Source organism: Salvelinus namaycush, chromosome 34, assembly GCF_016432855.1.
Source record: "Salvelinus namaycush isolate Seneca chromosome 34, SaNama_1.0, whole genome shotgun sequence".
Taxonomy (NCBI): Eukaryota; Metazoa; Chordata; class Actinopteri; order Salmoniformes; family Salmonidae; genus Salvelinus; species Salvelinus namaycush.
The window spans coordinates 9,022,758-9,049,276 of record NC_052340.1 but is presented as its reverse complement, the minus strand read 5'-3'; the positions used below and the strand labels follow the sequence as shown (position 1 = coordinate 9,049,276).

Here is a 26,519-nt window from a genome sequence, read left to right as displayed (position 1 = left end):
TCGACTTTGCCCACCAATCTTTATGAACAGAGCACATCAGTCACCTGTTTGTTCATTGATCGACCCGGTCCCTCAGCATCATCGTTGAGATTTATGGTCTTTCAAGGTCCACTCTGTCCCCAGTCAATGACATGCCCCGATCACCATCTGCTCACCCAATTCGTGGCCCTATCCTTGAACAGCCGCTCTCTCGTTGCTCTCACATCATCAGTCGCTGTTCAGTGTGCTTCTCCTTTTTACCATGCAGTGTGTAAATAAAGTTAATAGCCAGCCAACAATAGGCTATTAGTCGGCAGAGGTGGAAGTCAAGAGTGGTGCTGATGAATAACACAATTTTTATTGGTCACATACACGTGGTTAACAGATGTTATTGCGAGTGTAGCGAAATGCTTGTGCTTCTAGTTCTGACAGTGCAGCAATATCTAACATGTAATCTAACAATTCCATAACAACTACCTAATAAACACAAAATCTAAGTAAAAGAATGGAATAAGAATATATAAATATTTGGATGTGCAAAGATAGAGCGGCATAGGCAAGATGCAATAAAATACAGTATATACATATGAGATCAGTGATGCAAGATATGTAAACATTATTAAAGTTAGTAGTGATACATTTATTAAAGTGCCCAATGATTTCGAGTCTGTATGTAGGCAGCAGCCTCTCTGTGTTAGTGATGGCTGTTTAACAGTCTGATGACCTTGATAGAAGCTGTTTTTCAGTCCCAGCTTTGATGCACCTGTACTGACCTCGCCTTCTGGGTGGTAGCGGAGAGAACAGGCAGTGGCTCGGGTGGTTGTTGTCCTTGATAACTGAATAACAATCAACTTTATTATTGACTTGGTTTTCAAAAGTCAGTCAAATAACCACAATACAACAAAAAGATTAAAGTAAACACGAGAGGTCAATTCTTTAATGAGCAAAGGCAGAAAATGTAGAAATGGTAATGAGACGGCTGTACGTATTGCGTAATATTGGCCCTTTATTAAGCACTAGAATGTATATATTACATAGCAGTATGGAATGTTTGACCAAAAATGTGTTGCCAGAAAAAAAGGAAAACACAAAACTGAACTCCCTTTCTATATTTTTTTCATTTGGCCTAATGGAGAGAAAGTAGATTGGTGCTTTCCCGGTGTTGCTGCAAATGCTGCCATCTAGTGATGAATTTAATTAACATTCATGACTGACCGACGTATGAATGTCTGCAAACAATAACAATGGTACTTTGAAATAAAAATCTTAAAACGAGAGAGAGAGATGAACGCAGACTTTTTGTAGGCTTTCCCTGATGCTTCATGAGTGCATGGTCAACTGAAGCCACTGCGGAGAAAGCAAAACACAATAAGAGGTGTGGTTATTTAGGTTTAATTTCAGTGCATATATCCAGTCATTAATCTTAAAAATGGTCCCTAAACACACCGTTTAAATGCAGAGCAAATAGTGAAAACTAATTTACCTCCTGGATGTTGACTTTGATCCTTCCATTACCATCTTTGTCTAGAGTCTTGAAGGCTCCTGAAAATGCACAAAACACTATTACTGAAGGGTAATGAAAAGTAAATAGTCTGAAATCAAGAACATAATTGGCCTGAGCAGGGGAATGTTGAGGATTCACTTACGACACATGGCGTCCAGTCTGACCAGGCACCCAATGAAGTTGTCAAAGTCCATGTTGCCCTGTTCGTCACTGTACCTGCGGACAATCAACTGGAAGAGCTGGTCGTTGAGAGGGAAACCTGCACACGGACATAACAGGAGAGACACCAATGAGACCAAACACATATATGCAGGGGAAAAAGCTAGCTTTCATCAGCTGTTTGTTGTCACTGTTATGACGCTGTTATAAAGCCCTTATGATGAAGAAATATGCAATTCTATGTTCCGGTTGTCATGATTTCTAAGCCCACATGCAGATTTGAAGGCAGCGGACAGCTCTCGTGAGGAGATGATCCCTGAGCAGTCTGCGTCATTTGATATGTAGATGCCCTGCAACAGAGCGGAAATAAGGTTACACCGAGAGGTCAAAGTTGGCAGCACCTTTTATTAAGAGTGTATTAACATGACATTTATAAACAACATTCTTACAGTAGTGGAGTAAGAGGACTATTGTAAGTTGTATGGGATGTTATATGAATGCCTTGCAAATACATGTAAATCATGTGTAGTTCAAGGCAAACGTTTCACAAAAATGCCCATGATTTAACACAATTGTTAATACAGTGCCGATTGTGAAAAATGGAACAAGAGAACTGAAACTCACCTGCCATTTCTTGATGTTGTTCCATAAAAACTTGAACTCATGGAAACCTAGCTTTCCTGTGCTGTCGCTCTGTGTGCTCAGGGTTAAGGTAAAACTTAATATCAACTACTCTGATAGTATAGTGTAGTATAGTCCTCCATCCTAATACAAACACTGATGTGGAAGGATACGTCCATGACAGCCACCATGCCCCTGCATGACTCGATGCTAAAGCCGTCAGTCTTCAGGTCACAACCTGAAATGAACACAGACAGACCACTGCTTCAATAGAACAACGTAAACCATTCCATGGAACCAGTCTTGTGCTTAGACTCCATTATGTGTGCAAGAGGAATCTAGATACGAGTAAAACGTGTGTGTGTGTGTGTGTGTGTGTGTGTGTGTGTGTGTACAGAGAGCACATAGATACAAAAAGGCATGCATAGACATGCTGTCAAACAAAAGGTACATGCACACAGAGGTATAAATACTATAAAAAGAATGCAATGACAAGTATACTGTAGACACAAGCACGGTGTTTGTGTAAGAATAGGACTCACATTTGCCAATGATCCTGTTGAGGATGTTCATCAATTCAGTGGGGCTCACCTCCATGTCCTATAAAACACAGATAGATACACAATTAAATCTTCATACACTGTATATGCCTACATGTATTTGGGTCACAACTCAGCTCACAAAAGGACACTGAAACAACTTTTTTATTTGTTTAACCTTTATTTAACTAGGCAAGTCAGTTAAGAACAAATTCTTATTTACAATGACGGCCTTGGAACAGTGGGTTAACTGCCTTGTTGAGGGGCAGAACGACATCATTTATTACTTCATGATAAAAATCTAAGTCATTTCCACAGGTGTTTTATGTGTACAATCATGGGCCAAATACATAGTTCTCTGTGTATTTGTGTGTTTACGTGACATATCAGAACAACCAAAGTGATGGTAATAACTTCAAAACTTTGGCAGATACATTTGCAGCAGGTACAGTATGTCTTTAGGTTTCATTCCATATGCATCTTGTGTTCCCTCCCCTTTATGAGTAAGGCCTCAAAGAAGTCGGCTAGTCATCAATTTATAAAGTCAACTTTTACCAGCTGACCGTACCAGTAGAACATGTATCCACCCCTATCTATGATTCACACAATCTACACCCCACCACCCACACAAAACTAACCAGGCAGGAGAGCCGCCCTGTCAGACAATGGTAGGAGGCACATAGAGGAGGAACCAGTCCCGCTTCCTGTCCGTGGAATAAACCAGGTTTGGGTTGTCATCAAAACTCCACCACTGCCTGATCCAACAACAGTGAATCATTGTGAGTATAGCTGTAGAGAAGGGGCTTGTCTGTGGAGCCCTGGGCTTAAATCACCATAACCAATGGGGTGGAATCAATGATTTAAGCCAACCGGAGCTCTTTACTGTACTCTTCCAAAATGCTTCTATTGGTTGGCAGCAGTGCATGACAGACAGCACATTTGAAGCCTCAACTTCACCATGTCTGGATAGATGGATGAATCACATTCTGAAGACTGGCTCCAGATGAAGCTGGGTGAATGGAAGGGTTTGGAATGCAAACAAGACTTAACTGGGATACAGGGTTTCCCCGATTGTGCCAGTGTACCATCAGCCAATAAATTAAATACCATCCATGCCATGGATATTTGGCTGTGCCTACTTCAAAAGATAATACACCACAAACAATACGGTAACTTCATTTCCACTGGTTGTTGTTCTGCACTCTACTACACTAAACCACTAACGGTGGGTTAATGTAAATTATTTTAACAACTGTGTGTTGTCCTTGTAGATATCCACATAATGAAACAGCCTCTTTAAAACATTCAACAAGAGGCCTAATTATACAATGACACACGTATAGCACTGTATTTGATGGCCAAAAGCCTGAGATGAATATGTCTCAATGACTCATAGTTAGAATCAAGCATGAGAGGCATTGTTGACTTGACTTATCTGGGCTCTTCTCTGAACAGGATAGGAAAGGACAGTAGGTTCAGAGGTGAATAGATATGAGAGTAGTAGGAGGGCATATGTTGAAAAACAATAAGTACTTACATCCCCAGCGAGTTGCTGGAACACCTTGCGAAACTGTCTCTCCTCGTCATTTTCATTCTGCTCCGCGTAGGCCAGAGGTCTGCGTGGTGGGGGCTAGGACACAAACACAGACCAAGTTCTGTTAGCACTAACACACATCCCTCTTCACTGCAGTCTGGCATGCAAGCCAACACACACCAAGAGCTGTGGCTAATTTGTTCAAAAGAGTAGTGTTTTACTTCTAAAATGTTCATAAGACTATGGATGCTCTGAACTTGTTATGAAAGAAAATAGGTGCTAAAGGTTTTACTCACAGGATCTGATGGCACAAACTGACTGGGGTCGATGTTGCTGTTGGAGAATACAAGGACCTATTTCTATTTAATAGAAACTGTTTGCAAAGTCATGAATGAAGTCAGTATGCTGACTGTGTGTGTGTGTGTGTGTGTGTGTGTGTGTGTGTGTGTGTGTGTGTGTGTGTGTGTGTGTGTGTGTGTGTGTGTGTGTGTGTGTGTGTGTGTGTCAAAAGGAGTTTTGTTAGTGCTAACAGAACCTGCTGTGCCTACCTCACAACATCCAGGATGCCACCAATGAGTTTTTTAGCCAGAAACATCTTGATGGGGGACAGCGGGGAAAATCTACAAAAGTCAAGAGAGCAAAAATTATAAGAGTTCGATCATCAAACATCTGATCGATTAAACAAAAAGGCGACAACAGAGAAAGCAAGCTATAATACAGTATGTCCTGGTGCTCCCTCTGAAAACTTTTCTCACTGGCCTGCATTGGCAAGCATCACAAACATTATAACCTTTGCAGCAGATGTCAAAAGTGACGAAGAAGACAAAACAAACCAACGTGAAACAGTCAGTATGAAGGAAATCTGATTGCCTTAAATTGAGAAGAATACTTACAGGGACCAAATGCTTCGGTGAAGTCGGCAGAGACGGCACTCCTATTGGGTACAAAAAAACAGTTTTGCAAGGAGTTATTTGTCAATGCATCAGAGCTCCACACCCCTGCCCAGTAGAGAAGTGCGCACCATAGGGAGAGACAGGTCGGGAATGACTCTGGGTCCTATAACCCGTAGTGCGATGTCACGAATGACTGTCATTTCCCTATTGATGATATTACGGATGAGACTTATTCTGAACATTTTAAGGACACTTTTATTATGTTTGATTCACATAGATTTAACATAATGATGAAATGAGGGTACATCGGCCTAATGTTCAGTGCGTTAACTGATGCTGTTTTACAAACAATTTTCATGTAGGATTTCATGACATATTAAATGTTAGCTAGAATGGAATTTTTCCATGCAATGTAGATGTCTGAAACGAGGGGAAACGTTTGAAAAAAAATATACACTGTGTTTTTCCGTTTGGTGTCAACGGAAGACCGCCTACATGGTTATGTCAGACCAAGGACCGAATCAGGAAGCAGGAGCAGGAGCGAAGTTGTCGTGTGGCTGCTTCCTGGTACAAATGGCGAGCGCCATGAAAACAGGGTTATTGACATGGGACTTAACAAAAGTGCTATTCTTATTAATTTGTATTCACTTTACACGCCCGTTAAATGCAGTGTCAGAGCCGGGTAAATGGACCTTGAACGCCAACAGTGTAAGTTGTCTTGTGCGTATAGTATCATGCTATCAAAGCATTATCGGTAGCCTAGATACGCTATGATATCTTGTTAAGAACATTGTTTAGTTCAGCCAGATTAAACTATTTCAACAGTTGATATACTGTCGCAATCTTCCGAAGGAATTGAGACAACACTTGCCTCAGTTTTACGTACCATGCACCGTTCTGGCGATTACAACAATATAACATTGTAACCGCATCCACTGTATTATAAACAATGTAACATTGTATCATTCTCACTTGATTAGGCCGGCCAAATTATCCGTATTATTTTACCTTATCGGTGTTAGTCAATATGGTGTTGTTTAGAACTAGTCAATACAAGTATTAATAAGTGATCCGATCCATTGATTCATAGACTACCTGCCCCTAGGCAAATATTACATATTGGCTCACCATCACGCCTACCTACATATCTTAATAAACTATTCAGCTATTTTGTTCAGATCATTTAAAACCCAACAGTTTTTTAAATCAGAATATTGACTATCTAAATGTTGTCAATCTATTGCAGTACTCAGATGTTTGACATTTTGTCACCGCTTGTGTTACAGGAAACTACAAAGAAGCAGAGCTTTTTCCTCTTCACCAAGACAATGTTTAACAATACTGGCATTCAGCTGAAATGTAAGTAGGCTATAACCTCTCTTATGTTCTGCAAGTTAGGATAAAACTCAGATATTTACTGAACCTTATAGAATATCATATTGCAGGAACATGATTGCCCTTCCTCTGACTAGTATTGTAGATGGTATTCTGTCAATGCAGGATATTTGTATGATAGCATTACTGTATACAATACGCTATTTTGTTGTGTATACAGTAAGAGCATGGGAAAACCTGTCGGAGGAGGAAGTAATAGCCTCTGGCCCCCAGACAGGAACAGATCTGGAGAGAGCTCCAAGTTGTTTTCATAAGATATGTCTACTGTTTCAGGGTTGACGGAACACTGTGAACCTCCGGTAAAACTCAACATCTCCTGGTACCTAAGGAGCTCCCGCTGCTTCGACGAGGTGTTCGGTCTCGACGTGAGTTCCTCTCTCGTTTGAAACTAACTGCACTCTGAATGGGCTATTTCAAGCTGGACATTCACACTGTACCTGTTGTATTCCATAAACTCTCCAGCTTTTCCTTTTTTCAGCTAGTTTCATGTTCTCAATTTAACAACCGGCAATAGTGTCTCGATAGGGGGGGCGCGGTGTCATTCATGTTTTATGATTTGTTTTATGACTGCATAGACAGTGTGGTTTGTGCAAATACTTATTAAGTTTATCCTACCTGTGTGATTTACAGCCTCTGAAGGCAGGGAGCTACTTCAGGACGACAGCTGTGAAACAGGAAGGAGGAAGTGGGTTCTATGTGTTCCACCAGTACCCTGCCATTGAGTGCAAACAGACCATGACCCACATTGAGGTACAGTATGTGGCAATGGAGGGTCTCATAAGAAAGCATGGTGGCACTTTATTTTACAGTACCTTACAGAAATATCCTGGCAATTACATGGTAACATTTTATTTACACAGTAAAGCCAGACTCTACAGCAATGCCACATAATGCAATATTCAGAGGTACACGGCTGGTTTTGTGAGATTAATAACACATTCATGACCTATGCATTACTTCTTTGTTTCTAAATAAAAGCACTTCGCTAGTAGCTAACTTCCTATTAAATGGCAGGTAGAACCAGTGGAATCAGTACAGTGAAATAAAGTGCGAGAAAAAGCATACTGCAAATACCACAACCTCATTATATGTTCCACCTCACTCTTTCATGTTGTCTTCCTGAGTTTGTTTGTTCACTAAAGTGTGACCTGAATATAGCAGCTTGTAACTGATCATTAGGAAGTGTTTGTAATTCTGAGTAAGTATGTTCGTATACAATGCAGCTCATGGCGAGGCTATATTATGGAGGTGTTCATGGCGTATCATTGTCTAATGGTTGCTACTCTGCTTTGTTTTCTGTAACAGTTCTCTCTCAACAAATTTGAGGAGCCGACTAGGCTTACTGAGCCAGTTCATGAACAGGTCAGTGGGCTAAAGCAAGACAGGTTTCGCATACAAATAGAGCATGCAGGTGCATATAGTAAGACAGTAATTCACCAAGGTGTCATTTGAATGACTGTCTCTGTATCCCCCTGTTTTAGCCTGTCACTGACAAGGACCAAGCGATGAGGAAAAGGAGCAATGAGGATCCAAAGGAGGTAAATCCACAATTCAAACACAATCTGATATCATAATCAAATATATACAAAATGTATGAAAATGTACTGTAGATGCACTTGAATAAGGTAAGTGGGTGCTGTGATTCCTCAGCCAAGCAAAAGGCCTCCATATCGGGGAAATCAGGTGAACCACTATATTTGATCTCTTTTAGGCACTTGCTGAGAAAAATGCCCCAGTCAAAGTAGAGGCAACTGTGGCCACAGGGAAAGCCCCAGCCCCCGCTGCAAAGAAAGAAGTGGTGAGTGTTTCCTTGTCCCTTAAGAGCCATGCCAGAATGAAGATCTGTATGGCTTTCATACCTGTTGGCTAAACAAACAGTGTGCCTGGATATTGATACACTAACACACTTTATTTCACTGTCTTTCTTCATTTCTTGTACCGCTGGGAAAACATTTGTTCAGCTAGCCATTTCCTAATGTTCTTTGACTCATCTGCCTGTTTCTCCAAGACATAGAGATCCTATAATGTAACTCTATGCTCCTAAACTCCCCAGCACCACTTTCAGGGATGCAAACTAGTCACCTTTCGGCGAAATTCGCAGTTTTGAATCCAAAATATGTGATTTACGTGGTTCGTGTAGATCCGATGATAAAAGTTTTTTGGGGGGGGGTTGGATCACTACTGGCTGTAAAAGAACGAGTGATGCTCGTTTGGAGCAATACTGGCTGTATCCAAGGCTCAGCCAATCGTTCACATAACAACAGAATGCAGCGCAGCACCCGACTGAAGAAAGAAGAGACAGCCAATTTGCTAGTTACAGCATCAGGGCACACTCTGGAAAGTCCGTTTGCAAGTTAGAGCAGCGCGTCCCCTGAACGATAACGAAGAGGTAACTTTAGGTGAGAAGCCTGACCACGGAGACGGGGGTGAGAAGGGGATGAAGCTTACTTCATGAGCTGTAACTGAAACACAACTGGCATTTGGAAAGTTTGAGGTGAGGGAGAAAGTGTGGTGGAACAAGTATTAACTTTAGCATTGTTAAGTATCTTGCTAGCTGGATCGAATTCTCCGTTAGCTAGCCAGAGAAATGTTGAGCAACATTAGCCAACTTATCTGATCAAAATTGAGTTTATGGTGTGAAAATGTGCTTGCTAATCAAGTCAGACAACTAACGTTAGCTAGCTAACATTACAACATCAGATGAGCTAACATTAGTACCCTAACCAATTCGCTGTAGTATTAACTGGTATACGACTCCTTACCGTTCCTCAAGTTATAACGCGTTAGTTGCTTACTGGACCCTGGCATATGTGTGAAATGTCAGCTAGTAACTAGCTAACGAACTAACCACTATCTATTAACTAATGTTTTACCTCTACAGAATGTGGATACTTTTCAGAATGAGAGAATTAGGTGTAAATGAGGCGTTGCTTGTTAGACAAGTAGATTCAGGGATCAAGTGTAGCTGGAGCTGGGCCTGGCTTAAGCTGGACGCCACTAGAGGTGAAAGGAACACCACACACTTTCCCTCTTTCTCACTTTTGCTGGCACATTGTAGAACAGATGTCCACAGGCAGAAAGTGTACAATGTAATAATATGCAGTGTAGCCCAAATATATTGTTTTTGTTGCGCTGAACATGACAGTAACACGTGTGGTGTGTGTGTGTGTGTGTGAGGTTGTGTGTGAGTGAGGGGGGATTCTACTTTTGTTTACTCAGTAAATCTCACTTTTGCACACATGTAGCCTTGTGCACTTGATCGATGTCTATAGTGGCCACTATAATAGAGCAAAAATAGAATGCCTGTTTGTTTCATTCTATTTCTACTTTAAGATATTTTTTCCCGAAGTGCAGTATTTAGATGTGTGTGGTCACAAGCGTTCTATTATAAAGGCTGTCATGGCTAACTGCAATATTAGTGTGTTTTTCTCTGTACTTGAGTGTCATTTGCAGTAAAGTCTAGGCAACAAATAACATTGGATTGCTTTCTTTACATTTTTTAGCTGTGAGTTCGGTTCACATTAACCACTTAAAAAAAAAAAATTACACACAGAGACTGATCATGTAGATCATATTCTTTGTTGTTTAATTAGTTAAATCCAGCATTTCCCCCGAGCAGGGATTATTTTTTTTGCATGTTTCAGTGCAACAAAAAAAAAGTGTCACGTTTTTGGGCCCTCAGCAGTTTGCATCCCAGAACTTTGATGCAGTGGCCCAGACCTGGGATGATGGCCCTTACATGTTCATCGTCCACATCCAAGAGATCAAGCAGAAGAGCAGCGCCACCACCGACTCTGTCCCAACACAGAACTGGAACATCCAACGTAAGGATCTCCACCACTCACATGAATCCTGAGTCCAATACATTAAAACTACATTAGCTAATAGGCTAATATTTCTGTTATGTTCTTCACCCCCTGCAGTGCAAGTCAGTATGAAAGGACCCCATGACTACATCTCAGCTTCGGAATGGCCTCTTATGATCGTAAGTCAATTCTGCCACGATAAGTTGTCTACATGGAAAACACTCTACATTACAGCTTCATTACATGTAGTATGATACATACACATAGCATCTAAGCTTTGTGCCTGTAGGACATAGCTTATCAGACAATACAGACTCTCTAGTTCCTTGCCAGCTCAACTAACTGTCCCTTTTGCAGTTCTACATGGTGATGTGTGTCATCTATGTGTTGCTGGGCCTTCTGTGGTTGGGCCTGTCAGCCTGCTACTGGAGAGAGCTGCTCAGGATCCAGTTCTGGATCGGCGGGGTCATCTTCCTGGGCATGCTGGAGAAGGCCGTGTACTACGCCGAGTTCCAGAGCATCCGCTACGACGGCCTCTCAGGTCAGGAGGCGGAGAGACACACCCGTACAGAAAAACCCATGTGGTTTTTCTGTACGGGTAGGAAAAAAACATTTGTCTGTACTGGGCTTTTTAAGGGAGTCTATGTGTGGTTTAAGTGCACATTTTTCATGGACACACCTAAGCACACATATATGGTTCTCTAGCTAAATCCTCCTGGTGGGCATGGTTGGAATTGGGTAAGACGCAGTAGATCCTAGTGTGTTGCTAAAAGTGCTGTTGTACTCTGTTAATAAGCATTATTTGTGTTCTGTGTCTTCCCAACAGTCCAGGGGGCAGTAGTGTTTGCGGAGGTCCTATCAGCAGTGAAGAGGACCCTGGCCCGTGTGCTCGTCATCATCGCCAGTCTTGGTTATGGAATTGTCAAGTGAGTCAGTCCCTTCATAACAGGTCAAGAAGACAATGGAGAGTGTTAAACTCTATTGCCAATTCTCTCTCCGTCTCTCTTTCTCTCTCGCTGTCTATGTCTGTCTGTCTCTCGCTCTCTCTCTCTGCCTGCCTGCCTGTCTCTCTCGTTCTCTCTCCCTAGGCCAAGGCTTGGTGCGTTGTTACACAGGGTGGTTGGGGTGGGACTGCTCTACCTTATATTCTCCGTTGTCGAGGGAATCCTGAGGGTCAATTCGGTAAGTCTGGTCTCTCTACTTTCTGATCAATATGCTACCTCAGTATTCCCCCAAAATATATAGTCCACCTGCACTAGCTGTAACTAGACTCTTCAACCATGTTGGTAAGTTTTTGATATGGAGCTAAACCAAACAATGCCATGATGCCCTTTTGTTGAATATCTTCTTCTTTGGTCAAAGGATGTCAGGAATCTTGTGTGTGTAGTAGTATTGTCATTCCACAGTCAGTGTTTGCCTGTCTTCCTCACAGGGTCAAGTGGGCAGTAGCAGACTACTGTGTGACATTGTTCTGGCGTTCACTGACTCGTGCGTTGTGTGGTGGATATCCTTTTGGAGTGGTCAGCCATTACCGGAGGCCGTCAGTCTGCCTGTCTGCCAGTCAGCTAGTTAGTCTAGTAGTCACTGTATGTAGTTAGTCTGTCAGTATTTTAAGAGCTCTTTTTTTCACAGACTATTTTTTTCCCCTCCTTTCTCTGGGCATGCTTGTATTGAGGTGTGTTTCTAAAGCTTACTCCGATATCCTCCTCCCTTTTACCAGTGTCTCTCATAGTTGATCATACCAGTTTTATTCCAACCCTCTTTGAGCGGCAGTTTGGTTCTACACCTTTTGGTGTTTATCTATCTGCATGGCTGCCTGAAGAGTATGTGATGGTGATCCCTCCCTCTGTCACTCCCTCCTTTCCTGCTGCCCCGCTGTGTGTTTTCAGGCTGAAGATGATGTGGTGCTGCTGGCTGCCACTCCTTTGGCTGTGCTCGACACTACCCTCTGCTGGTGGATATCCTGTACTGTACCTCTCTGCACAACTCTCCCCCTCTGCCTTCCTCTCCCAGCACTCTCACTTCTTGTAATCCCTGTGTGTGCCAGTGCCTTGGTGGTAGTTGGTGTTAACCCTTCTCCTATTTTCGCCTGCCTTTTGTATCAAAGAAGGGAATAACCCAGAAGGGAATATTTCCAGAAAATATGCTCCGCCTCACAAAGACTAATTTAGACATCAGAGGGAGCCGTAGTCGCATGGATTAATTACATTTTTAATTACAGGGCCACTTATATCAAGGCTATCAATAACTTAATTTAGAAGAGCTCGGAGGCACTGCTGACTTTTGACAAAATGCATTATTTTATTCTCACCAATGATAATTTTCTCCTGCAGTTTGACAGAACAGTATTTTAGTGGATTCAGTTAGTTAGCCAGAAAACCAGTTAGTATAGTGATGACTAAGACCATACTATGTTTTCCAGCTGTGCTTAACCTGGCTATAGAGGGCAGAGGGGAGCTCAACTCCTCCTGAGTAATGAGATAATGGCTGACTACCCTCAGACACTTACACCCTTACAACCTGATTAGCTTGGGGTTACGTTAGGGTATATCAGCTCAGTTGACAAGGTAGGCAAACTCTTCTGTGTTGGTTATGTTGACAGTCAATGGAAGAAGACTGGTATTATTGGGTAAACTGTTTCTGTTGAGAATTGTATTTCAAAGGTGGGCTGTTTGTTAGTGGGGTGTGTCCTGGGGTTATGTTGGAGTCCTTGACAGCCAATCACATCTTTATCAGCCTGGCCCAGACCATGAAGCTCCTTCGCCTCCGAAGAAACGTGGTCAAGCTCTCCTTGTATCGCCACTTTACCAATACCCTCATATTCGCCGTTATTGGTAAGGAGCTGTTTGCGGCTGTGCTACTGCAACCACTTAACAGAGACATTTCATGCATCATGTACTATACACCCTGGTGTGCCCACGATCACAAGCATTCACTAATATATTTGGCCTGTCACTGTTTTACTCTGCAGCCTCAGTCATTTTCATTATCTGGACGACAAAGACCTTCAAGTTTTCAAAGTGCCAGTCGGTGAGTAGTGTTTGTTTACTACGTTACTTAATAAGCCACGGGTGTCCGACCTACGGCCCGCATCCAGCCCGCGTAGTAATCAAACTAAATATACTTAAAAATGGCTAAAACCAAAATCGAAACTGGGTAGAAAGGATAATGGACCTACATTCATAAAGTTTCTTGAGTTTGTCCAGCTCGCTAACAATCACTGAAATGAAAGCTAGACAGTCAGGGAGCATCGAAAAGGATATTTTCTCGCACATTTTGACGGCGAGGAAATGGAACCAATGTTCTGTGCGGCCCTCTGGACCTCGTTGGTAGACCAAATCCTGCCCCCTTTAGCGAGTTGATGGCAAATCCGAGAGGCTAGCGTACATACACACAGTTGACCTCTAGTGAACTGGTATTTGGCATTCGGAAGATCATCTTTCTCTTCCTGTCTCTTATTCACTCTCTCTGCTTATCTCTCTAGGACTGGAAGGAGCTGTGGATAGAAGATGCCTTCTGGCGGTTCCTCTTCTCCACCATCCTTCTGGTCATCATGTTCCTGTGGAGGCCTTCGGCCAACAACCAGAGGTTAGAGGTCACAGCTAAACAGTTCAACAAATCAACACACGGCCAAAACCCTCTCAACCCTGTCACAAACCAAAGTCGTGTTTGATTTCGAATCTAAGGATTGAGGCACTGGCTAGGATCCTTCAGTATGTCACCAGAGACATCTGTGGCAAAGTTAGGTTCGATTCAGGACATAAAATTGCACTCGTATGGAGAAATCCGATGTTCAAATCAACTGGAATGAATTGAGATGGAGTTGAGCCCAAGTGGACCATGTTGTCGAACGTTGCCAATAGGAATCCCATGAATAGAGCCAACGTGATTCCTCCTTCTGTATGTCCGAGAAGAATGTTTGTTCTACATAGAAATATGCTATCTGAACGTTCCAACAACGTTGTGTCCTGTTGATCATGCCCCTGATCTGTGATGTCATGTCCTGTTCCCCTTAGATATGCCTTCAGCCCCCTAGTGGACGATGAGAGTGACGACGAGGAAAAGGAACAGCTGATGACCGATACATTTGGTAAGGGTCACTGCTGTATTAGGCTGTTTTGGTATTTCACTCATAGGAACACGAGCTGATACTGCGTATGGTTAATTGGAGGCGGAAATACAGTATCATACTCTATGGCTTGATACTTAGCTAGAGCTCTTTGGCCTAGTTGTGACACTTCCATAGTGTATTGATAGTCTATGGGATGAAGGTACCTTGGTTCTTTCTCCCAGCAGCCATTTTGGATAGAACTCAATTTGACTCAGCAACAGTAATTTGGGATTCTGATCCTGTCCTAATTTTGTGTACTTCCAGAGGGGGTGAAGATGAGGGGTCTGAAGTCCGAGGCAAATGGAACAGCCAAGCCAAAAGTGGTAAGGGCCTTCTCCATACCACAGGGTACCACCCATGCTAAGAATATAGGATATAAACGACATTTTATGGCTCAGAGAAAGTTGTCTTGGTGATAGGAAATGCTTTTTTCCCCTCCCCCAGGATGAGGATCTGAAATGGGTCGAAGAGAATATCCCCTCTTCAATGGCAGATGTGTAAGTGCAAACAAATTGAAGTTGCAGAAATGTTAGTAACATTAACCAGTATTGACAGTGATATTATAATCACTTTTGACTAGAAATGTATTACATGGTGGTTATTACATAGTAAGGACATTGGAACTCTCAAGTTCTGAAATCAGTTTACCTTCTATGACGATGTGTGAAACAAGCACCGAAAGGATAGTTGATTTTCTGATGAGAAGACGTTGTAAATGAATCGAACGTCTTTTCCTTTCTGTTCCAGTGCACTCCCACCTCTACTGGACTCTGATGAGGTAAGACACAGTGTTATTCCTGGCGTGAACTGCAGGGGGTGCCAGCTCCATTCTTATTAAAGAGCAGTAGCTCGTCATGTTTACATCAGCCTGTTTATACCTCCACCCTGGTTTCTTTCTGGCTTGAACAATGAGAGGTTGCGGAAGGGTGGTGTTTTGGTGGAGCTTTTCCTGTCTTGCTTTTTCTTCACCCCCCACATCAAATAAAGCTAGTATTAGTGTCGATGCAAGGGATATTTTCCGATGATTATTATTTCATATTTTAGAGAAGATGACAAGATAACACTCATGTCCCTTTTGGAAAGTCATTCCAACTCTGCCGTTATTTCCCCCACAGGAGACCATAACAACCAAATTTGAGATGTCCAAAATGGAATAGACGCAAGGCAGACGATGCGTACTGCAGACAGAGACAGTGCAGCACGTTGGACAACCCTACGTCTGTGTATGAAGGATATTGTTATCCCTTCCTTATGAGCTTTGTAAGCAGCGGTTGTAAATACGATGGGATAAACTATGACGTAATGAGCAGACTACTTTTCTTTTTTTGTATGCCTTTTTATTTATATTTTCATGGATATGTTTGAATTATTTTTTTCCCCGAGATTCTTTACTACAAATGGTATCTTGCCTTTCACTGTTTACATAGCTAAAGTGCAGAATGTGATTTAAATGTGATTTCCGCAATGTTCTTTCTCCAATATGCAGCACAGTCATACACACACTCCCTTACAACTCGCCCCACACACACTCATTATTTTGATCTCTCTGACTGTCTGTCTATCTCTTTCTCTCTCTCTCTCACTGTTATACACACTCACTGCACTACAGTCCCCGGTTCACCCTTTTCTTTCGTTCTTCTACAAAAATGGCCAGTAGTGACATCTCACTGTTCTGTTTCTCACACAGCAGCCTTTTAGTGACTGTTATCTAAGCGGGTGTAATTCTCCAGACATAGTCAATACACAGTGACTTGCCTGAGGGCAGAGCAACATCACTGCAGGACTGTTTTATGGTGTCTGTTCCCACTGATAACAACCAACTATCTGGTCAACACATCCAATAATGATGGTGTTTTTCTTACAGCTGCCACTTTGTATTAGTTGTTATATTGCCAAAAATACCTTTAAGTCATATTGTGAGCTTTTGTTTGTTAATAAATGAACCGCTAACACGCATACGAAAACAACAATATCACCTTTATTTGTCCTGATTGATTGATTTGCCATTTGGCAGAACAGGAATGTAATGACTATGTAATGATCCATGTCATGAACACCTTTAGGTGAATGAGGTCTACATTCCTTGGATGGCTGTGGCTTGTGGGTAACATCTCAATGATGCCACCCTGTATTTTGTCTGTCACTGCAGGTTATCATTTTATGCACATTCCGTGTATGTTTAGCTAGCCAATAACGTCACATAACATGTAGCTATTATCTTGGATTAATATCTGTTTATAATATGCTCTGTCATCTCTCTAATAACTTAATCCCAGAGATTTAGTTTTGACAGAACAGTATGGTGGTGATTTCACGGATAGTGCTGTATCAAGTGCATTTACAGAACGGTAGCAGACATGTCCCTCAACTGCCAGGGCAGTGACAGACTATAGCAGACATGACTTTCTGAAACAAGTAATTTACTCTGAGGGAGCACATCACTTGACGCTATTCAATGTGAAATTGAAGTACTCCAGCTAATACATCATGTACAAATCTGCTATTAGGTAAAAGGATGTAGGATTATCATAGAGATGAATGACCAATAGCATTTCCATAATGCCTTCCTAAGTATATATAAGCAGCCATTTATTGTACATCAACATTCTATGCATAAATAGCCTCCACAATTAAGGTTCTTTAGTTGTTCGATTTTCATCTTTATTGTTCTAGTTTTTGACAATTTGCTAGCGAACATGTGACATCATTGATCAACGAAACATATCAATACGGCAGATCAATCTGCGTTACAGTGAGAAGATGTGTTTAGAAAAACAAAACAATATTTTATGGTGGTTTATTCATGTACACAACAGTCTAAAAACATTGACACAGAAAGAGATTAGAACACATTACTTCATTAATCCACATTGGGGGGCAGTCTGTAGGACAATCATTTCAAATGTGTTCTCGGGTGCACTTTGAAATATCTATTGACAAAACTACAAATAAAATGGCAATTGATATAAAACTAAGTCTTTTTTTATTCTGGAATGAGAGATCATAGAGATTAACATTTGACAAGGATGTAACGTTTTCCTTTTTTTGACAATATAAAATCTCACTAGTAGAGGACAAGCAAAACATTTACATTGATAATGGAATGGTAAGCAAGAACTGCACTGATTGATGACTGAATTATTGCTTTGGAGTATTTTTTCATCTATATGGATAGCATCGCTCTCACCATGGTGAATTGTGGCGTAAACATGTGATTATTCCGGTTTTGGGGGGAGGGAGGGAGGGGGGGGGGGAATCAAAGCTCCTCGCTGAACGAATCCCATGCAGATCTAATCCTCTTTGTGTGTCGTCACACGTTTCCCGCCTTTTTTTCTGGTGAATGATAACAGAAAAGATTGAATATATTAAAATATATATTTAAATCATAACATTCAAAGAAAACGTTTAATTAGTAGCAGACAAGGTGCTGACAGATAATCTTAGGTTTTAAGTGTTAGCATTACTCAAGACTATTGGACACAGATTCACAGCATATTCTACTTACTCCATAGGGTAAATAACAATATTGTAGACATGGTCCCTGACTGAAAACTGTGAATCAAACATGTGAGGTAAAAACTACTTTCATCGATAAACTGGTACCTCAGGGAGAAAGGTGCTTAATCTTGTTCCTGGACAGCCCAAGTGACACTTTTGTTTTTACTACTAATCCTTTGATTGACAAAACATTATTGATGTCAGTTGACCCGCTTTCCCTACAATATTGAAGAGGCCTTGTTATACACAGTGACCGTTCTATTGTGTGCTGTGACATGGATACCTATGAGTAATCCTTAAGTTCAGTGGTTCTTTTGCTGACTATTTACATGCTTCATGTTACCTACTGCAGCGTTGAGTGTCCTTAAAGGGATTTCAGCGTGTTGCATCAAAGTAGGTGAATGGATTTCAGTATCACATAACTACACTACGCTTCCACCTAAAGCTTCACCCAGCACCATAACTGGGGGGAACCCTGCTCAATGAGTAAAAGCTCAATGACGAAATCTGGGGTAATTCCCATTATTGGCAGAATGAGAACACGTTAGACCATTGTCCAGGAAGTTTGTCTCATTTTCTAACTGTTCAGTGGCCGCTGACATAACTGTCTGTATGATGGATGCAGCAGCCTCATAGAGCATCCTCTTCCGCGCTTCCTCTTGGTCATGTGGCTCAGCGTTGGTCTCCCCTGACTCAGAATGGGACCCTCCATTTTGAGAAGGTCCCTCCCCCCCGGCCTCTAACTCAAAGCTAGTCCCTAGTTCTAATTTGCCCTCTGTCATCATGTTAGCTCCATTTTGCTGGAGATCATCACCACAGTCTATTTCTGCTGCAAACTCACCGCTTTGGGCTACTGCAATTCCTGTGCCGAGGTTCAGGATCTTGGTGTCCATCGACGAGTTGGTGTTTTCTTGTTTGGCCTCGTCTGTTGGTCCGTCCTTTTTCAGGGTCGTTTCATGATTGTGTGTGGCGTCTTCTTCGGGCGTGCCGTTCGAGCAACCATTCTCACCGTTGGTTTTCACTTCTGCCGCAGGCTCTGCCGGTGCTGCGGGCTCAGCTGAGTTGGCCTTCTCTGGCTCAGGACCAGACGGTGTGCTCGTTGCGGGCTCCTTTGCCTCTTCATCGGCGACTGCGTGCTCATTGGCCACCTGAGCCTCTCCTTTGTCGTTGCTCTCGCCCTGGGCAGCGTCAGCTTCTCCCTGCTGACTGTCAGACGTGCCAGCTGGGGCAGCCGCGTCCTCTGTGTCTTTCGCCTCCCCGTCTGCCGCCTGCTGACTGTCACACGTGCCAGCTGGGGCAGCCGCGTCCTCTGTGTCCTTCGCCTCCCCATCTGCCGCCTCCTTACCCTCCTTCGGAGCGCCGTCTCCCTGGTCCACGCTGGTGCTCTTCCCCTTTCGCATGATGAAGTTTTTCAGCGAAACGGCGCGGTTGAAGTGTGTTCGCTTGGCCTTGGCCGACTTGGCCTGCTCTTTGCCTGCCTCTTCCGTCTGCTCGGCCGGTTCAGATGCGGCAGCACCTTCCTCCTCCCCGCTGGCAGCCACCATGTCTGCTGACCGCTTGGACTTGGGGATCACACGTTTCTTGAAGGAGGTCCAAATCTCATCTGCGTGTTGGTTCATTGATTTGTGTGGGGCGGCGGTGGCTCCCTTTTCCTCCTCTCCGTCTGTGTTTGTCTTCTCCTGTGTTTTTCCGTCTACCTGTGCCTTGGCTTCATCTGTTTCAGGCGCAGCCGCTTCATCGTTCTCTGTGGCATTTTCCTCACCTTCCGCCTTCTCACCCGTAGCGGCTGCTTTGCTGATGCCTACGACTGACGGGTCTCTTTTCAGCCCCTGGAATGTCCATGACCTTTTCAGTTTCCACCGTTTCTGGCCACTGGATTCTGAAGCCTTGGAGTCCAGTGTACTTGTGTCGCCAGGAGTGCCCCCAGACGCACCCTCGCTACCTTCAGCCTCCTTAGACTCTTCTGTGCTCTTCTTGTGACTCTTCTGGGCCATAAGCTTCTTAAAGGAATGCCAGCGTTTAATGTGTTTGGTCGCTGCACTGGAGGCAGGCTTCTCTGACCCTTCTGCTGCCGGGGCATCTTCCAGTTGATCCACTGTGGCATTGAGGGCCTCAGGGTCCTCTAACCTGTCCAAGGATTTGGATCGGACCTTCACCTGGTTCTCCGGAGCTTTCTCAATGGCCTGGTCCTCAGCCGCTGCCTCTGTGCCATTGGCTGCCGGCTCCTCTGCTTGGTCAGAGGCCCTTTTCTGCTCTGTGTTGCCCTCTCCATTAGCCTCCACAGCCTCTGTGCTCTGCTCCTTCTTCTTCTTCCCTCCCATGACTTTTCCCAGTCCACTCTTATTCAGGAAGGAAGAGAAAATATTCTCAGAGGCCTGTTTAGCTTTGTCATCGGCAGGCTGCTCTGTGCTCTGTTTGGTCTCTCCGGCAGGATGTGCCTCTTCGGGTGGAGACGTGACAGCCTCCGTGACAGCCTCCATGACAGTCTCTGAGTTTGTGGGCTCCACCTCTGTTTTAGACTTGGTGGTGGTGGTGCCATCTTCCTGTACAGGCGCTGAACATGCATCTGTCGCCGCCATATCCGCAAAAAGATGTCTGTGTTGTTATATCCCCTCTTTTTCTTCAGTAGTTCAGGTTAGTTCCTTTTGTGATTGAATGGACTGAGTTCATTGATCACGAGCTGACACGTATGGCAGTATTCCCATCCAACTTCCCTTTGGAGAGGAGGGCCTCTGCATCATATTCTGTAGTGAGAATGAGGGCCACGAACCTGGTGGAAATGAAATGAGAAGGGATTAAATGTATAAATCAACAACACAGACAGTCCATTACTAAGTCTTGGATACTCCAGACAGAGCTGATGTAATACACAGTGCATCTCTACAACAGCAAAGGCCTGCTGAAATGGTTTTAAAGCCAATGCATCCAAGCACAAACCAACATAATGTAACGTGACAAATGCTATGTGAGGGGTGATGGCCATTTTGAAGAATGAGGAAATGACATGTGTGGCCCAGAGCAGTCATAGGGAAATAAACACATGGCATAACATGCTCCAGATAATCTCATGTTGCCACAAGGGTCTGACTCCTGTCACCTAGATGCTAGAGAGCATTGCTGTTTAGAAAATAGGATCTGTGGTTTTGTTTACAATTCAGCACTATTTGAAGAGTTTATGTCTGGGCTTTAGTATCCAGGAAAAACAAGCGGACATCCTAGTAAGGTTGAACAATAACGTGCAATGACAGCAGAGGCGAGTGAAAAATAGAACATCTAAAGCAAATCTCCATAACGGACAATGACAATGTAAAAGAGCTTGGATTTCTTGTATTTTATTTTACGAAAATCTACACAATACTTTTAACATTTATATACATAAAAAGCCACCGTGATAATGTTTATCAGGGAAATTGTTTATAATTGCATCATAACATCAGTAAAGGTTATAGGCAAAACAGAAAGTAACAAATGCCCTATTTTCTCTGGCCATGATTTTCTATAGACTTGAGTCTTGAGTCTTGAGTCCCCCCTCCCCCCTTTCAACCACAGACAACCCCTTTATCTCCCATCATGTGCTGTGGAGTGCTGACCTTGTTTTCCAGTCGGCAGTGGGTTATTTTGTAACGTAGCTATGTCATCCATGGTTATACTATTTTTATAGATTAGTACAGATTTCTCTAAATCATCCAGCTGAGAATTTGAACGAATCTATTTAGTCTCCAATCTAAAACACCAGAGGGGCACCTTCTGATGTAAGCTAGTCACATACTTTGGAATATTCGATTAATCAAACGGACCCTGTGGATGCATGTGACGTAAAATGAGTGTAGTAACATACATTGTAATACAATTGTCTTGTATTTTGAGAGGAGCACGATGCCAATAACACATTTTAATCGGATTTCCGAGTTAGGATACTACTGCGTGAAAAGAAACGAGCGTCTGGGGGGAGTGGAGACCACGCTTACATGTCCTACCACAAGGACAATCGCGCGCTTTAGCCTTTTTGTCCCGTTTTCATCTGAGCACTCTTCCCCCTTTGTTACGTTAAACCAGCAGTGAGCGCGAGGGGGTTTAGAAGCTGCGATTGAGTTTAGCTGTGAGCTCCAATCATGCGCTGCCGAAATAGAAGATCATTCTAATGAGGGAGGGGGGTGCCACCAGTGTGTCGTGAACAACATTAACGTGAGCAACAATTGTGGCATAGGCGGTTCCCATTCAAAATAAAAGTCCCCCATTGAAAATTAAGCAAAGGGATAAAAAAAATGTGGAATCATTCCACAGTTGGACTAGATAATGTTTTTATTTTTTAGGAATGTTGTTATATAAAGTAAACAAAAATGCAATTATTAATTTGCAGCCCCCCCCAAAAAAGAATATATATATTGAAATTGCACTGCATAGCCTACTTATAACAGTGGTGTAAAGTACGTAAGAAAAAAATATTTGAACTACTACTTAAGTAATTTTGGGGGTATTTATACTTTACTTTACTATTTTACGTGTTGTCATCCATACTGCCTCCGATCTGGCGGACTCACTAAATACAAATACTGTGATTGTAAATTATGTCTGGGTGTTGGAGTAAGCCCTTGTCTGTCCGTTAATTTAAAAAAATATTGTGCCGAATGGTTTCCTTAATATAAGGAATTTTACTCAAGTTTGACAACTGAGTACTTTTTCCACCTTAGAGGAGGAAGGGGAGAACCATCCTCCTCAGTAAAAATATATATATTTTTTAATTGTGAAAAAAGTTAGGATTTTTAGATAAAACAATACTACATATATTCACGTCACCAAATAATTGACTAAAACACAATTTTACAATGAAGTTCTACAGTAGAAAAGCAGCACTCTGTAGGGTAGTGCCATTGTGTAGCCGGAGGACAGCTAGCGTCTGTCCTCCACCTGGTACATTGACTTCAATACAAAACCTAGGAGGCTGACGGTTCTCACCCCCTTCCATAGACTTACACAGTAATTATGACAACTTCTGGAGGACGTCTTCCAACCTATCAGAGCTCTTGCAGCATGAACTGACATGTTGTCCACCTAATCAAAGGATCAGAGAATGAATCTAGTATTGGAAGCATAAGCTACAGCTAGCAAGCACTGCAGTGCATAAAATGTGGTGTGTAGTTGACTCAAAGGGAGAGAAAGACAATAATTGAATAGCTTTGAACAAATTAAATGATTCCAAAATTAAGGAGAAGCCAGTGAGAGAGAGAGAGAGAGAGAGCAAGAGAGAGGGAGCTAGCTAGCTACATTTGGTTGTAGTTTTTCAACTTTCACTTAGCTAGTGAATACAGCTAGCAAGTTTAAACATCTCAAAACCTGGCTCAAACAGAGAGGGATGCTATGTTAGCTAGCTGGCCATGGCTATCCAACACTGAAACTCTTCCAAGTCAAGGTAAGCTTTTGGTTTAATTAATTTATTGCCACCGGGCCCGCCGGTGTAACTGCTAAACTGCTTAATGACTGTACACTGTACTGCATGATTGTAGCAGGTTTACAAACACGTTAGTTCTCGTAGCTATGTTGACTACATGTTAGCTAATATGGTGACAACGATGTAGACTGTGTGTAGCGGTTAGCAGTCATGATATGAAGGTTTGGCTTGGAAAGGTTTTCTCGCCTGGTCAAAGACAGCTGATGTGTTGTGCACTGAAGTCTACAATTGAAGGGAAAAGGTGAGGAGGAGAGCGTGTAGATAGTTGTCAGAAGGAACTATATACAGTGCATTGGGAAAGTATTCAGACCCCTTGACCTTTTCCACATTTGTTACATTACAGCCTTATTCTAAAATCGATTAAAAACGTTTTCCCCTCATCAATCTACACACAATACCCCATAACGACAAAGCAAAATCAGGTTTTTAGAAATTTTTGCAAATGTATATATAAAAAAAAAAACTGAAATATCACATTTACATTAGTATTTAGACCCTTTACTAAGTACTTTGTTGAAGCACCTTTGGCAGCAATTACAGCCTTGAGTCTTCTTGGGTATGACGCTACAAGCTTGGCACACCTGTATTTGGGGAGTTTCTCCCATTCCTCTCTGCAGATCCTCTCAAGCTCTGTCAGGTTGGATCGGGAGCATTGCTGCACAGCTATTTTCAGGTCTCTCCAGAGATGTTTGATCGGGTTCAAGTCCGGGCCCCTCAAGGACATTCAGACCTGTCCCGAAGCCACTCCTGCTTTGTCTTGGCTATGTGCTTAGGTTTGTTGTCCTGTTGGAAGGTGAACCTTCGCCCCAGTCTGAAGTCCTGAGTGCTCTGGAGCAGGTTTTCATCAAGGATCTCTCTGTACTTTGCTCCATTCATCTTTGACTCGATCCTGACTAGTCTCCCAGTTTCTGCCACTGAAAAACATCCCCACAGCAATATGCTGCCACCACCATGCTTCACCGTAGGGATGGTGCCTGGTTTCCTCCAGACGTGACGCTTTGCATTCATGCCAAAGAGTTCAATCTCGGTTTCATCAGAGCATAGAATCTTGTTTCTCATGGTCTGAGTCTTTAGGTGCCTTTTGGCAAACTCCAAGTGGGCTGTCATGTACCTTTTACTGAGGAGTGGCTTCCGTCTGGTCACTCTACCATAAAGGCCTGATTGGTGGATTGCTGCAGAGATGGTTGTCCTTCTGGAAGGTTCTCCCATCTCCACAGAGAAACTCTAGAGCTCTGTCAGAGTGACCATTGGGTTCTTTGTCAACTCCCTGACCAAGGCCCTTCTCCCCCGATTGCTCAGTTTGGCCGGGCGGCCCGCTCCAGGAAGAGTCTTGATAGTTCGAAGCTTCTTCCATTTAAGAATGATGGAGGCCACTGTATTCTTGGGGACCTTCAATGATGCAGACATTTTTTGGTACCCTTCCCCAGATCTGTGCCTCGACACAATCCTGTCTCGGAGCTCTACGGACAATCCCTTAGACCTCATGGCTTGGTTTTTGCTCTGACATGCACTGTCAACTGTGGAACCTTATATAGACAGGTGTGTGCCTTTCCAAATCATGTCCAATCAATTGAATTTACCACAGGTGGACTCCAATGAAGTTGTAGAAACATCTCAAGGATGATCAATGGAAACAGGATGCACCTGAGCTCAATTTCGAGTCTCATAGCAAAGGGTCTGAATACTTATGTAAATAAGGTATTTGTTTTTTATTTTTAATACATTTTCAAAAAAATCTTGTGTGCAGATTGCTGAGAAGAAAAAAAACATATTTAACCAATTTTAGAATAAGGCTGTAATGTAACCAAATGTGGAAAAAGTCAAGGGGTCTAAATACTTTCCGAAGGAACCGTATACAGCGAGCAAAGTAATCATGATGTTTTGATGTCGCTTCTATGAAAGTGATCTGTGTTTGCGTGTGATCAAGGGTGTATTCATTCTGCATATTCTGTTGAAAAAATGTTCTTCAACAGAAGCAAATGGAAGGAAACCGGGATAAACATATCTGAATTTGTCCAATAGAAACTCATTTGCAACTGTTGGACTATTGATTACACCCTAGATCAGCACCTACATTGTAAACTTTCATTCATAGGCTAGGTTGTAGCAACCTCATGATGGGTATGGGAAAAGTTGAGTATCATGTAGTAGGCTAAACCTATCGATGTTACATTGAGCTAGCTGGGTGAATGGAATATGAATGACAGTTATCCAATATGCTGTAATATAAATAAGGCCATGCTACAAAAAAAGCATCCTCCCTCATCTTAAATGGCACCGACCGCCATATACACTGTACTGTACAACCTATGGATTGTGCATCCATGAAACGGGGTATCTGCCTACTCAGCGACACCCACAGAACATAACTCTGTAGAATTTACATACATATTAGCATCTTAGCTCTTATTGCGGGACTTTGACTGTGGAAAATCCCCTACTATTTTTTAAAAACCGTTATTTAACTAGTTTATTATGCGTATTGAATATTCATAATGCACTCTACAGCCTAACATATGGATTGTGTACCCATGAAATGGGGTATCAGCCTACTCAGTGACACCCATGTAGAGTTCACACAAATATTAGCTCGTATTGCGCATAATAAACTAACTTGGGAGATGACTTTCCAAGTCTACTTCCCACGGCTATGTATGTAGTTGAACTTGAATACGTTTCAATTGGGGGACTTTTATTTTGAAGGCGAACCACCGATTCCACTATTGTTGCTCACGCTAATGTTGTTCACGACCAACTGGTGAAAAAGCCAATGCAAATGCTCGAGACAGCAGGTGCCCGTCCTTTTCAAACGCTCATTTGCATTGCTAACGTGATTCACAAATCCCCCCACCCCCCATTTTGTGTAGGCTAGCCTAAAATAAGCGTCTATCGAAATGTTTTTACTGATAGTTTCCTCTCTAAATGTTTGAGCTATATAGCCTATGTAAGGGAATTCAACCTGTTAATTAAACCACAACAACAGAAATGGTTTCCAAGTTGCTGCCAAGACGCATTCCGAACAATAGCTGGG

The 26,519-nt window shown here is 42.6% G+C and overlaps 2 protein-coding genes across 3 annotated transcripts; one reads left to right on the top strand and one right to left on the bottom strand.

Annotated features, from left to right (window-relative positions):
* Positions 1 to 888: 888 nt before the first annotated feature.
* Positions 889 to 5,366, bottom strand: LOC120028571 (calpain small subunit 1-like). Its single transcript, XM_038973766.1, has 11 exons — positions 5,230 to 5,366; positions 4,885 to 4,956; positions 4,633 to 4,669; positions 4,340 to 4,432; positions 2,806 to 2,863; positions 2,437 to 2,501; positions 2,267 to 2,335; positions 1,914 to 1,992; positions 1,626 to 1,742; positions 1,463 to 1,521; positions 889 to 1,326 (listed from the first exon to the last, which is right to left on the bottom strand). The coding sequence occupies exons 2-11, from the start codon at positions 4,929 to 4,931 to the stop codon at positions 1,300 to 1,302; spliced, it is 651 nt and encodes a 216-aa protein (XP_038829694.1). The 5' UTR covers positions 4,932 to 4,956; positions 5,230 to 5,366; the 3' UTR covers positions 889 to 1,299.
* Positions 5,367 to 5,757: 391 nt separating this feature from the next.
* On the top strand, positions 5,758 to 16,516 carry LOC120028741 (transmembrane protein 87A-like). Of its 2 annotated transcripts, none has more exons than XM_038973970.1 (21): positions 5,758 to 5,937; positions 6,516 to 6,588; positions 6,898 to 6,989; positions 7,255 to 7,374; positions 7,930 to 7,986; positions 8,106 to 8,162; positions 8,336 to 8,422; positions 10,310 to 10,448; positions 10,548 to 10,609; positions 10,788 to 10,971; positions 11,257 to 11,356; positions 11,519 to 11,612; positions 11,863 to 11,934; positions 13,156 to 13,264; positions 13,402 to 13,460; positions 13,915 to 14,018; positions 14,447 to 14,520; positions 14,806 to 14,864; positions 14,986 to 15,038; positions 15,289 to 15,319; positions 15,657 to 16,516. In XM_038973970.1, exons 1-21 carry the CDS (start codon positions 5,803 to 5,805, stop codon positions 15,696 to 15,698), a joined length of 1,803 nt encoding a protein of 600 aa, XP_038829898.1. In that variant the 5' UTR covers positions 5,758 to 5,802; the 3' UTR covers positions 15,699 to 16,516. The 2 variants fall into 2 exon arrangements, with proteins under 2 accessions (XP_038829898.1, XP_038829897.1); XM_038973969.1 differs by having other exon boundaries at positions 10,307 to 10,448.
* Positions 16,517 to 26,519: the final 10,003 nt, after the last annotated feature.